This window comes from Phocoena phocoena, chromosome 20 (genome assembly GCF_963924675.1).
Source record: "Phocoena phocoena chromosome 20, mPhoPho1.1, whole genome shotgun sequence".
Classification (NCBI taxonomy): domain Eukaryota; kingdom Metazoa; phylum Chordata; class Mammalia; order Artiodactyla; family Phocoenidae; genus Phocoena; species Phocoena phocoena.
Window position 1 is genome coordinate 45,636,073 of NC_089238.1, and position 14,770 is coordinate 45,650,842.

General features: G+C 38.7%; 1 protein-coding gene across 1 annotated transcript in view; it reads left to right on the forward strand.

The window, feature by feature from the left end:
• Window positions 1-14,770, forward strand: part of HYDIN (HYDIN axonemal central pair apparatus protein) — a 153,736-nt gene that overhangs the window by 73,817 nt on the left and 65,149 nt on the right. The window contains exon 9 of the mRNA XM_065898432.1: window positions 4,856-4,955. Coding sequence (XP_065754504.1) covers window positions 4,856-4,955 — 100 coding nt within the window. The remainder of the gene's footprint in view (window positions 1-4,855; window positions 4,956-14,770) is intronic.

The window sequence follows — 14,770 nt, forward strand, 5'->3', positions numbered from 1 at the left end:
TCTAATCAGTGCTTTTATTTTTTTCTCTTATTGATTGATAGAAATTTGACTTTAAGAGGATGTTTTTATTTCCCAAGAGAAATTCTTTAAATTTTTCTTAAATATGATAAGATAGCTGAAAATATTTGATTATATAGTCAAGAATATTTCCATTTTGGTGGAACATGATGGAACTCATTACACATTATAGCTGCTCTTGAAGTCATTATTCACTGAGCTTGTTCTGAGCTGGCTGTACCCTACCCCACCAGGATAGCTTGATAAAGATCCTCCAGTGTTGACTGTATCATCCACAAGAACTTCCTGTGAGTCACCTTCCAAGTTACCTGAATGTTTGAGTATGAAGAGTGTCCTACTGTGTTCACTAGACAGGAACACCAGGTCATGCTGGCTTCAATGAAGCCTGATTGTCGGTTATAGTGTTTTTAAATTTCTCCTGGCATTTTTTAAAAACAATATGAGAAAGGTGAGACCTGACATTTTGTTATAATTGCAGTAGGGTTCAGGAAGTTAAAGAAAAAAGTATTATAGAATCCCAGCTCTGCCACTTACTATTGATGTGGCCTTGGGTGAGATACTTAACTTCCCCTTGCCTTGGTTTTCTCATCTTTAAAATGGGGATAGTACTACTTCACAAGGTTGTAAAGATTGAACTAGATAATGTATATCAGCATTTTAACACAGTGCTGGGAACATGAGCTCTCAGTTAATGGCTGCAAATATTATAGTTTGGAGTTATATACAGTTCAGTCTTGTATTGTGTCTGATCTCTTGTCAGATTAGAAAGTATGATCGGAAAGTATAACATTTGAGCGGGCAAACGTTTAGATTACTCTTCTCAGTGTAAGTTGGGAATTAAAATGCAGCTATTTTATATGATAAATTTAGGCCTTGAGTCATGTTGTAAACTACTTTCCAGATAACCAAGTAAATTAAATGTGTACATAACCCTCTGTTCTTGCACTTTGGGTTTTGATTTTGCAAAATTTTCAGAAATAATTCTTCATTGGAAGGAAGGAAGGAAGGAGATGGGTAATAGGTGGGGGGGGGGAAGAAAGGTGATTTTTAAAATATTTTATTTTTATTTAAAGATTTTCAATAGAGAATTTTTAAAGAGCCTCTTTAATCATTGCCCATATAATTTTAAAGGAGGTCATTTTAATAGACACCTTTCTCATGATCGTATTAATGACCTGTCATGAACCAGTGGTGACATGTTCATAGACAGCTTTCAGAAAGTCTCAGAACTGTCCCTGTCGAGTCACTTGGTTGTTCGTGTTCCAGAAATTCCATTTCCAGAAATATTTAATATTGGGGCAAAAACTGCAAACATGGGAATTAACTTTAGACCTGAAAATTCAAAGTTGATTCCTTCTAGCAGGTCACTTGATTAATAAGTGAAAGGCAGTCATGGGTCTGAGGGAAAAACGAAACATTAAGACCAAGAAGGAAGGTAATTACAGTAAAAGTGAAGGCCATTGGGACAGTTATTTTCATCAAACAAGATAATGGTCATTTACAGATTATATTCTCCATACTCATCTCTCATTTGGAGCAGGAAAATGGACAGTGATGGGAAAGGAGTCATATATGGAAGGAAAGCAGAACAGCAGGGGGTTCTGTACGATGAGGCTGGTTTCACAGGACTGGGAGGAAAGGATATTGATGTCAGAGCCAGTAGGGAACATTCTGAATGTTTTGGCTTTCAGAAAGAAAGTTTAGAACTGAGCAATAAAGAAAGAAAAATTATTTTCAGAGACATAAATGGCATGGACGTTAACTTCAGAAGTGTGGGAAAAGTAATATGAAAGGTATCAAAGATATATAAGTAGCAGTGGGGTCACGTTAGGCTGGTTGCCTGTTACTGGGGTTTGCTCTCTCTGATTTGGTAGAAAATGCTATAGTGAGTTTTTGCCGTAAAGAAATTGAAGTTCTTTAACTTTTATTTTAATCCCAACTGAAAAATAAAAGTGTCCTTCTGCATGTTCCTGCCTCCTTCAAATGACCTAATATTGAAAACATCCCTCTGTGGGAGGAAACTGAATGACCACACTTCTGTTTTTGTAGATACACTCAGCCCTCTTAATGCACATTACCTGATACAAGCCCAGGAGAGGTTTTAGCATAGGATTTGTCCTTGAATTGTCTCCGGGGGCTCAGTAAAAGCCGTAAATTACTACGTCTTAAGCACAACAAAACAGCTGCAGCCCAGGATAAGAAAGCACGGCACCCACAGTCCCATTCTCCCAGTCTGAAGAACCCCGTGGAGGAAGGGCTTCTCAGCTTCCAGGGGGCTCCATATCAGACAGTCCGCTCCTGGATCCACTGCTCCCTCCTCTTGGAGGTTCTGGTTGCTTCTCTGTAGCATGTCTGTCCCACGGTTTTCCAACCCACCAGTCTGATAATCAGACTTCTTTGATGATGGGATGTGCAAGAGTGCTTCTGGGATAGAACTTAAGTTTGTTGCCTTCTTGTATGCGCATGGACCCTGGATTTTCTTGTGTTTGAAAGTGGTCTGGCCCAGCTCAAACCGTAAGGCCCTTGAATTTTCACACATGTACCGAGCTTATCTGATTCCTAGCATATCCTTTTTGGGGCATTTCTTACCACTCTGGTGAGATTTTTCTAGCAGAGGATTTCTAGGGATCCAAGATGGCCCCAGTGGTCAGTTTGGATAGGAACGGGTTAGCTGTGTCCATTCTACACTTCTAAACAAAGCAGAGCCTAAACCCAGCAGGGGAATACATTTGTCTCAAGGGTTAGGAGTAAGGCCAGGTCTTTAGACATTCTGAGATGGACTACCCACTGATACACCAGTGAATGGATGAGCCACTTTTTCTGCCTGGCCTCTCTGCTCATTCTGGCCACGAGTGTTCATAGCACTCCATATCACTAAAAACCCCCACAAATCAAAATGGGCCAGGTAGTCGCTGTTTATCAGAATAAAACAGATACCCGTTCCAAGGTTTGGAAAAGCGCCACGGTGAAATGCGCAGATAAGCAAAGGTGCTTAGGACTTCCCTATGCCCTGAATGATCTCAAAAGTCCGTGTCAGCTCGAAAATTGTATGACTTTTGTGGTTCCAGTTGAGGAGAAAATGGCAGAAGTAGACTGCAAAGATGAATAGGCATTTACCAATAACTACACAGTGTGCAAACTGAGTGATGTGAATGACTCAGTAAATACGTTGAACACTTACTATGAGCCACTTCTGGTTTAGGTGCAGGAGATAGAGCAGCACCCACCCTCATGGAGCCTTCATGCTAGTGGGCTGATGTGGAAGTGAGAGCTCCTGGGACCCACATGACACCCACAGCCCTCACTGCTACTTCTTTTTTTTTTTTTTAATATTTATTTATTTATTTGGCCGTGCCAGGTCTTAGTTGCGGCACACAGGATCTTTGTTGCCACGTGCGGGATCTTCATTGCAGCATGTGGGATCTAGTTTCCTGACCAGGGATCGAACCCAGGCCCCCTGCATTGGGAGTGCAGAGTCTTAACCACTGGGCCACCAGGGAAGTCCCCCTCACTGCTGCTTCTCGGAGACTCTGTGCCCTTCATGCTTCTGAAGCAGGGCGACGTTGCCTGAGAAGCACACTCACCAGGCTGTTACCTTCGTAAGCAAACCCAAATTGGCTCTAGTTTTCTGTTTTCCCCATCTTGTTTGACGTCTGCATTTTAAACCACTTTGCTCTCTGCTTGATTCTTCACTCCAGCACTATGTTCAGTTCCAGCCAAACTAGAAATAGAACATGCATGTGGGACTGTCTGAAACTGGATCCTAATTATTTATCAAGTTGCCTTTCCTTAGTTTTCTATTCAGTTGGTAGGACCATTTATACATTTTTAGGTGTGCTTATCACTGATGTTCTTGGCCTTATTTACAGAAACCATAGGAAAAAAACACATTTTCCCCCTAATTTTTCTGATACTTTCATCTTAGTCTTTCTAAGTGGCATAAGAATGACATCAGTCATAGCAAACAGTTATTTGCTGAGCTCTTACTGTGTACTGAATGTGGGTCAGAAAGCATTTGACCTGCATGACCCCTCGTCAGACCTTAGGAAACCCTTTGAGGTAGGTGCTATAGCATCTCCTTTTACAGCCCTGAAAAGTTACATGGTTAGTACAAAAATATTTTTCAAAAGATATCTCAAGGGGATTCTGATATGTGGTATGTTGCATTACAAGTTCAAAACTTGGTTTTCTTATTGTGACTTTTGAGTAGTTTGAGTTAAAACGAGAAATAATATCACACTGGATCAGAACCAGAGTTTGATCTGGCCGTTGTTCTGCCTTGAGCCATTGCCGTTTTCACAGAATAAGAGTATTTCCTTATGCTGTCACTCAAAAGTTAGGAATGGTTTTTCCATCAGGTGAGTTAGATACTTCTTTCCCTGTGGCCTTTCTGGACCTTATATAGATAAGGCGCAGCACTTATCACGTATATTTCAAGATATTTGTGTACATTTTTATCATCTCTCTGAGGTGTGAGCTCCATGCAATCTTAGACCATACCTTTCTTCATCTCTGAAGCCCAATGCTGGACACACAGTGGCATATAATGAATGTTAATTGAATCCACAAATTTTAAAAATGCCCTAAACACCCTAGTTTCCTTTAGTAACTAATTATATATTCATGAACTCACTGAAATGATCTTTGAAGCTTGTTTGCAGCTTGTACCACCTCTTAACAAGTAGTAGAAATTTCCTATCTGTTGGGTAAAATTGTGCTTTCTTTTATTTGTTGTCAAAATATTTCCTTCAAATTTCCTGGAGTTACAACAACAGCATTTAAAAGCAGTGCATTCCTTCCATCATATTGTTTTTTAATGATTCTTTCACGTTTTTAGGAAGGTGATGTCTGGCCCAATTCATCAGCTGAAATCACTGTGTACTTTAACCCTCGGGAAGCCAAACTCTACCAGCAGACTGTTTACTGTGACATTTCAGGTAAAGACTTCTTCCGTGTGGTAAACTCAGGTTACCAAGTACCTAGAGCATGAAGTGATAAAGTGTGTGTGTGTGTGTGTGTGTGTGTGTGTGTGTGTGAGTGTGTGTGTGAGAGAGAGAGAGAGAGGGAGGGAGGGAGGGAGGGAGGAGAGAATGTTCAGGCTATGTGCAGTGTATGATATCAATAGGGGAATGATGGAGTCAAGCTAGGCATGTCACACTTCTTTCTAGTACAGATCAAACTTTGAAGTACATTACAATTGTGGTGTGGTGGGTGGGGATGGGAAACCATGGGTCTGGGTTACCCTTTGATTTTTAGAGCAGTAAGAATATTACTTGACACCAGTTCTCACAGTGTTATATCACAATGGTATATTTTGTTCTTTTTGTAGTATTTGGCTACTTAATATTTTCCTTTTTAAGTTTTTATCATAATAATGCAGGCCAAGTGAAATGGGAAGGCAGCCTGGCGGTGGCCAGAGCCACAAGGAGGGTGTACTAGTTGGGTGACAACCTGATGGCTTCAGGAGGTTGGATACATATAGAGGAGTTAAGCAAAAAGTAAATATATTGAGGATAACAAGAGCCAGTATTTTTCACTCTCGAAGGGAGGAGATACAAATATGGGAAGGAGGAAGCCTAAGATGAGCCCTTTGATATTGGAATGGAATTGGAGTTATCACTGTGAACTCAGGGTTGCTGATGTGCATGGATATAGAAATAAATGTAAATATATGTATATGTGTATGTACATACATATGCTTAATTCCTAGCTATGTTCATTGAGATGTCATGGAAGCTTTGAGACCCTAATAGCAATGAGTACAGCTAGCACCCAAAGGTTGGTTTCTAAATCCCACCCTCCACTCAAAAGGAACCTTGAAGAATTGATTGATTCTAGAACTGAGGCAGAGAAAGAGCAAGATGAGCCTGGAACATCCTTTTGTGCTGGAAAATAAGGAAATGCGTAAAGAAAGACAGATATGTCAAAATGACACAGAAGCCAGCAAAGAGACTCTCCCTGACCAAATTTGGAACAAGTCGAGAATCAAAATAAATAATGACACTAATAGATTATAATCAATTGAATAAACAGGAATCTATGAAACTACTCAATAAAATTTGCCATTTGGCAATCATAGTAATAACCAATTCTGGTGAAAATCACCAATGGCTTAAAAACTAATAGGTGAAAGGGAGGTGTGGAACAGGCTTTAACATAGTCTCAAAATATTCTCCCTCAAAATACTTACTAATCATAAAGAGGAGAAAATTAACTTTACCCTAAACAGACCTGGTAGATGTCATTTAAATTCATACCAGCAAATAGAGCAAATCAATACTGTGTATCACCCGCTAGGATGCAAAGAAAACACAGCATGTCTTCAATGATATTAGGACCAAAATACCTAACTTGAGTCTAATAACAAGGAAGCATCAGACTAACCCAAATTGAAGGACAAAACGAGATGACTGGCTTGTAATCTTCAAAAAATATCAAAAAATTTAAGAAGAAAAGACTGAACAACTGCTCCAGATTGAAGGAGACCTGGGAGACATGATATCTGGGTGCAACATGTGAGCATGGATTGGATCCTTTGCTACAAAGGGGACTATTGGGCAAAGGATGTATAGAAGTTCTTTGCACTACTCTGGAGACTTTTCTGTATTTTAAAAATGTTTCAGAATTTTTTAAAAAGCTGATGCCATTAAATAAGTAAAACATGCATATAGTAAAATGAAGCTAAATAACAGTCTATTTCTCCAGTACTGCTTCCAAGAAGTGCTTTTACGTGTTTCTTGTGGTGGTAATTTCCTTTGCTGATTCTATGCTTGTATGGCTATTGTTGATTTATCAATTTTATATACTACTTTTGAGTCCTCATTATGAAAGATGAAGATTTAGTTCACCTCTGTCTCCTCTACCGCTTCCTGGGCTTATTGGTTTATAATTTACATGCAATGAAATTCACCCTTTTTTGGTGTACAGTTCTGTGAACTTTGGCAAACCTAAACAGTGATGTAACCACCACCAAAAGCAAGTGTAGAATATCTCCATCACCCCATAAAATTTCCTCATGCCCCTTTACAGGCAATTCTATCCCCCACCTTAGCCCCTGGCAACCCAATTATTTTTATTATATTTATTTTATTTTATGAGTTTTATTTATAGCCTTAAATAACTTTTATTTATATACTTAAAAGTGTATTTTTGGATCCATCAGCTCTACAGTATCTCTGGATGTATAAAGATATTGGGACCCCTAACCTGCCCACTGCAGTTAACCCTATTTCTCCCTCTTCTGTGAGTTATTCTGCTTTGTGTTGTCATGGTTGATAACCACATTCAAGTCTTCTATTTTGTCTATATACACTGAAGGGTCAAGTTGTATTCTGAGATTACATTTTATATTCTGTTGGTTGAGTGTTCTGACCCTTAGACACTCAAAGAATGTCCTTAAGGTCTGTATCTTGTAGATTTTCTTTACTGTCCACCACTTAACTATACCTTGTTTTAGCTTACTTCATAATTGACTTGACTCTTTTGTACAGCTTTTGGTATTTCCCCCCCACTGTGGTTTCTAATTCCTCATTTCTTTATTCCTATCTAATTTCAGAATTCATGTTCTTCTTCTCCTTGAAGACATTTCCTCAGAGCCCACCAGCTTTTTATTCTAATTTAGATCAGTTACCTCCTGCACAGTTTTTATCCAGGAATTTTTCTTTAATTTCCATGTGTGTTCCATTATATCTTTTGACTCTCACTTTGCTCAAGTAACTTCCTCAGAAAAAGTGTATCTAGGTGGGAAACTTTGACCCTTGCCTGCAGGAAAATGTCTTATTCTGCCTCCATACCAACTTGAGAGTTTAGCTGACTGTAGAATTCTAGGTTCAAAATAATTTCTCCTCAGAACTTCGAAGCCATAGGGCCAACTTTATTGTAAAAATCCAGAAGTTTGAAGGCCACCCAATTCTCCTTCCTTTATAGGTGGCCTTGTATTTCTCTCTCATATTTTCTAGGGTTTTTGTTTTCATTTTTTTCCTTTTTTTGTACTTGGGGTCTGAAATGTCATGAAGCTGTGTCCAAGAGTGAGTTTTCCTAGTTCGTTTTCTTCAGCTTTCTATGGGCCATTTGAGTCTGGTTACTCATGTGTCCCTTCCAGCTCTGGGAAATTTTTTTTTTTACATACTTTCCTCCTTTTTCTTTCTTTTTTTTTTTCTTTTCATTTTATTCTTCCGGAAATCTTAACATTCCAAAGTTAGACCTACAGGATTGATTATCTGTTGTCAAACAACAAGATTTTAATCCTCAAACATGAATAATAAATAATATTAAATGCCATTTAAAGCAATTAAATAAGGATGCCCAGAGAAATACTGACATTTATTAGTCAGAAAAATCCAAGGTAGCAGGTATGCATTCATAGGGTTACTTCCAATGTCTTCTGGTCTGTGGTTATCTGTTTGTATATAAGAATAAGAAAATGAGTTTAATTTTCAGGGTAGCTAGTGCTACTTACTTCTGCTGTTTAATGTGTAGGTCTCCCAGGAATATAACCGTGGTGATTTTAAACTTGGGAGGGAGAGTAATAAGAGTACACAATCATTAGTATCCCCAAGTGCAAAAATTCCACTGTTCTGCAATACCTTGTTTTCCAGTCCATATCTATGGACTGTTTTCAGTTCATATCTGTGCAGTTACTTTTCTCTTTGTGTTAAGGAGTCAGGCAGTCTACAGGGGGCTGCTTAACCCAAGACTCTGCCACCCTCCACCCACCCCAGGTATGTATCCCTTCCTGATGATATTTCCTGCACCTTCCCTGGATGTAACCATCACCTTGACTTTTATGATAGTCATTTTCTTGTTTTCATATATAATTTTACCACCTATGTATTCATCCCTAAGCAAAATAGTGTAGTTTTACCTGTTTTAAAAATTTATATGTTGAAATCATACTCTATGTCTTAAGCTGTTAGCACTAGGAAGATAAAGCCATTCAATAAATACTGATTAAATGAATGAGCAAATAAATGAAAAAAATGAAGGAATGAGTGAATGAATCCTAGTTTGATCTGCTATCTCCCTTGCCCATGTATGCTAGATTCTCAAGATGGTCCTAGAATGAATGAAGAATGGACTAGGAGTTTCTGGATTGACAGGTCTGTTTTCACACTTCAGACCAGTCTCATCTAGCCCGGACTTCTTTTTTTTTTTTTTAATAAATTTATTTATTTTATTTATATTTATTTTTGGCTGTGTTGGGTCTTCGTTGCTGTGTGTGGGCTTTCTCTAGTTGAGGTGAGCGGGGGCTACTCTTTGTTGCTGTGTGCAGGCTTCTCATTGTGGTGGCTTCTCTTGTTGCAGAGCACAGGCTTTAGGTGCACGGGCTTCAGTAGTTGTGGTATGTGGGCTCAGTAGTTGTGGCTCGCAGGCTCTAGAGCGCAGGCTCAGTAGTTGTGGTGCATGGGCTTAGTTGCTCCATGGCATGTGGGATTTTCCTGGACCAGGGCTCAAACCTGTGTCCCCTGCACTGGCAGGCAGATTCTTAACCACTGCGCCACCAGGGAAGCCCCTTCCCTGGACTTCTTAATGGATCTGGAGGAAATGTTGGTATATCAGTGTTCAGACATAGGCTGGAGATGGTCCAGTGGCCCCCACATCACAGGTGCTGGGACCTCCCTCCCAACAATGGCTTCCCTGGGATGTTGTGCTTGGCCATATACCAGGGGGCTGGCTGCTCTCCAGGAGGTTCCCAAACATTACATAACTAATTGCATTTATCTATTGTTTCCTTTGCAATTCTGAATTCTGCCACAGAATTCACATCCTGGGTAAACTGAACGGTGTAATTTTTCATCTCCATGACATTCTTCTTTATTTTGTTAGTGGTTTATTAAAAGATAGGATTGCCAGGGAAGGGTTTTGTTTACACAGTAATTCCATATTGTCTTCCCTGTAAATTCTGTGCAATTCTGTGTCTTTTCAAGGGCTGGTGCTGATTCCTTACTATTATCTTCAAAGCTTGGTAAAAACCTCCTGGTTTTAGGCCACTAAGAAATACTTCTTAGGCAAATAGAAAAGCTCCTTCCCTCGTTTTGTTTTGCTTTGCTTTTGTTTTCCTATATGCTTTGAGCATATAAAAGCAAATACATATAGATATGCTTTTCCTCATACCATTTTACATAAATGACAGCATACTTTACACAGTAGTTCTAACACTGCTTTTAAAATATTTCTTAGAGATTATTCCATAACACTAAATAAAAAGGGACCATCCTTTTTCATGGTTGTATAGGAATTCTTTGTATTTGCATACCACAATTTGACTTCTCACCTTTTGTCACTGAGAAATAGAACACAGATTCAGAAATGTACATAATGTGTGCTGTGGTAGGCAGAGTAATGGCCTCCCCAAGATGTCCATGTCCCCAGCATCTGTGGGTATGTTACTGTGGATATGTTACATTGCATGGCAAAGGGGAATTAGGGCAGAAAATGGAATTTAGGTTACTAATGAGCTTACGTTAAGATAAGGACAATGTCCTGGGACATTTAAGGACAAGGGTCGTTAAATGTTCAAGAGGGAGGCAGAAGGATCAGTCTCAGTGTTGGAATGATGCCCTGTGAGAAAGACTCTACCAGCCATTTCTGGCTTTGAAGCTAGAGGGCCAAAGAATTCAAGCAGCCTCTAGGAAAGGAAAAGGCAAGAAAATGGATTTTCTGCTAGACCATCCAGAAAGGAACGCAGCCCTGCCAACACTTTGATTTTAGCCCAGTGAGACCCATTTTGGATTTGGACCTCTAGAACTTTTAAGATAGTAAGTTTGTATGTTAAGCCACTACGTTTGTGGTAATTTGTTCTAGCAGCAATAGGGAACTAATATACACATGTACAGTATAACAAATAATTATAGGCAGACATTATGTAATTGCCACCAAGATCAATAATAGAATAATTCCAGCCTCAATAAGCCCCCCTGTGTATTCCTTCCCAATCACACTCCCTTCACCCCAACCTCTCCCTGAGATAATCACCATTCTATCCTTCATGATTATTATTTCCTTGCTTTCATTTATAGCTTATACTCCCATGTGTGTATAACTAAACATTACAATTTAGTACTGCTTGCCTTTGGAATGTACATAATTGGAATCAATCTGCATGTCTCATCCACGTTGTTGCTTGTAGCTCTAGTTGCATTTCATTTTCATTGTTGTATAGTGTTCCATTGTGTGAATGTATGTTCAGAGACAGGAAGTAGCAGGGAAGGCCAGTGTCATTGGTTTTGGGGAGGCCGCTCGGGATGCATGAAATTTAACCCACATCTCCAACGACAACCTTTTCTTCTTTTGAAAGCTTTTATATCTAGGCACCATGAGTACAGAGATGCACAGAAAGGCATAGAATTGCCCTCAGAAAGGCATAGAATTGAGTGGGGGGAAACGGACACATAAATCAACAGTTATGTAATGCCATACAGTGAATGAATGATAATAGTTGAAAAGAATACAGGACACACAGCTTAGTCTTGAAATATATGTTAGTCAAGTGAAAAAAAGGAGGGGCTGGGCCCAAGAAGCAGGGAAACACTTGTGAAAACACATAGAGAAACACTATGTAAAAATATACCATGAGCATGAAATGACAAATAACTGCAAGTTCCTGGAGTGTGAAACAGAGAGAGACAGAGAAACTTGGGAGGGGACAGGCGGGGGCAGGAAATGAAGCTGGAGGCTGGTGTAGTAGGTGGGAACCAGTTCTTGGAGGGCTGCCCTTGTCTGCCCAACTAAGAACCTCAGACTTCACCCAGAGTGAGTAAGGAATCACTGAAGGGCTCTATGCAGGGGAGTGATCTGCTCAGACATGAATATGGCAAATACAACATCATTAAAATCTTTTCAGTTAATCTGAAACTGAATTTTTTTCTTCATTTAAAATTTTCATATTTCCTTAGAAGTAGTTAAACCTGTGTGTTAGATCTTTATAAAGACTTGCTGATAGTTTGATCTAGGTCTCAAAACTGATCTTTCATGTATCTTGACTTAACAATGGAATGTGTAAATACCTGATTTAATCATGAAGATTGCCTTAAAAAAAAAAAAACTCAAAGGGAAACTACACATATTTGGTTTGGATCACCATATGGGAACTTCAAAGGAAGTAACACTTTCTGATTTCAATTGTGAAATATATTGCTAGATAACCTCGTTAATGGGTGCTTCAGAGTCAAATGCAGAAAAGCAGCCTGTTGGAAATGACTCCAGACATACCCGCTTCCTTTAAAGACCCAGTTAATATGAACCTTATTGTCCATTTTCATTCTGTGCATCATAAGAGAAACATCTGAGTTTTTAGCACAATCTGAGGCTTTTGAGTTTAATCCTAATTAAACTAAAGAATGGAGATTTAGGAAAGGAAAAGCTAAATCACCCCAATCATTAAAAACATTTTTGGATTTTCAGAGTAATAAGTGAGTAATACTCTACATATTTATAAGCTGTCTTTCTCAAAACTCATCAGATTGCAACCTGATAATAATATAAAGTATCTTAGTCCTATGAATGAGAAATTATTTTCTTGATCAACTACTTTAGATTATATTTACTTTGAATTACATTTTCAGTTATCAAATACTTCAAACATAAAGAAAAATACAGGGAATAATATACCAATGTCTTTTATACATACCCAAATTTAGGAAAACTTGAACAAATAGAAACGCCCATGTTTTTGGTCAGGAAAATCAACATTATAAATAGGTCAATTCTCCCTGTAAATGCAATGTGATCCCAATGGTAATATCAGTAAGGTTGTTTTTTTTAATTGGGTGGATTCTAAAATTCTAATGGAAGAAATAAATGAAGTAGGGTTGCCTAGAAACTTCAACAAGAATACTGTGGGAGGACTAGCTCCACCATATATTAAAACATTAAAACCTATAGTAAATACAGTTGTATGTATGGTTTATGAACATGAAGAGAAAGTAGCCATCGAATCAATATTTCTTTTTCTTTTCAACCATCAGCAGCAGCAGCAGCAGCATGTCCCAATCCCCTAAATCCTACCCTCCCCCAAATCCTTATTTCCCAGTGTCCTATGTGAGCAAAATAAAAACCCTAATTTGCTTAAGTCACTTTGTTCTATTTATCTTTTGATGCATAACAAACCATCCTAAATTTAGTGGCTTCAAACAACTAGCAATCACTTATTTTGCACACAGATCTGTGATTCAGGATTCAGCAAGGACAGCTCTCTTTGCTCCACATGAAGACAGCTGGACACGCTTGAAGGTAGAAGCTGATTTCATTTTTTAGCTCATCCATCTATATATCTGGCACTTGATCCTGGCTGTTGGCAGGGACCTCACCAGGTTCTGTTTGCTGGAACCTATCAGTGGCCTCTCCATGTGGCTGCTTGCTTCCTCATAGCGTGAACAATGGACTGAATTGTTGAGATGAGAAATCTACTGCAGTCTAATTTTAATTTCTTTAGGTTATCTGTCTTTCTATCAGATTGATATTAAGAATTACTTTATGCTTTGATGTTCTACAGTTTCACTGAGATGGATTTGCCTTTATCCTACTTGATATGCTTCTTTAATTTAAGAACCTTTAATCAATTCTGGAAAATTCTCAGCAGTTATCTCTTCAGTGTTGTTTTCATCTCATTATCTCAATTTTTTCCTTCTGTAAATTCTTTTAGATATATGTCTTTCCCATGGAATTGCAGAGTCTTTTAACTTCTCCTTTATATTTTTGATTTCTTCATCTCTGTATGATACATTCTGGGGTTTTTTTCCAAGATCTTTCTTCTAGTTGACTAATTCTTTCTTCAGCTATTTCTACTCTGGTATATTCATCTATTCAGTTTTTATTTCATCAACTTGATTTTTCAGTTTTAGAAGTTCTATTTGGTTTTAATACTTTCATTTTTGTCTCCTTCAAATGGTTTCTCTTTCTTCATTTACCTCTTTAAAGATTTTGAGAATGCTATGTTAGAGTTTATTTAAGACTGTTCTATTATCTCAAGCTCTTGGGGTACTAATTTGCATGTTTTCAGTAACCACTGATTTTCCTCATGTTGATTCTTCAGACGGCTTGAAATGTTTGTGTTGTTAGCTCATCTTTAGCATGTGCTATGGAATGAATGTTTGTGGCCCTGCCCCCTTGCCCCAAAATTCATATTTTGAAACATAATACTCAATGTGATGGTATTTGGAGGTGGGAACTTTGGAGGTGATCAGGTAGAGGGCAGAGCCTTCATGAATGTGGTTAGTGCCCTTTATAAAAGAGACCCCGGAAAGCTCCATTGCCCATCCTTCCATGTGAGTGAGAAGACAGCATCTGTGAAGCAGGAAGAGGGCTCTCACCAGACACTGGATCTGCCAGCACCTTGATCTTGGACTTCTCGGCCTCCAGAACTGTGAGAAATAAATGTTTGTTGTTTAAGCCACCCAGTCTGTGGTATTTTATTACAGCAACCCAAACAGACTAAGACAGTATGGGTACTGGATCATGGAGGTGTTCCTTCAGAACAATTTTTTATTTCTTCAAGACTTTACAACTTTTATTTCCACAGCTTCTGATTCTTTCACCTATAATATAATATAAATTTGGATCCCATACCTATACATGGGACTTAGATTTCTCATAGGGGCCTTTTCCCCCTATTCAGATTGCAAGGTAGAGGACAAGCTTCATCACTGCTCCCTTAGACCAATAGGTAGAATTTTTCTAGTTTCCTTTTTGGAAAGAGGCATCCTTTCCAAGGTCCTAAATTTATGCAGGGATCGAAGTTCAGTTCCTCATTCCC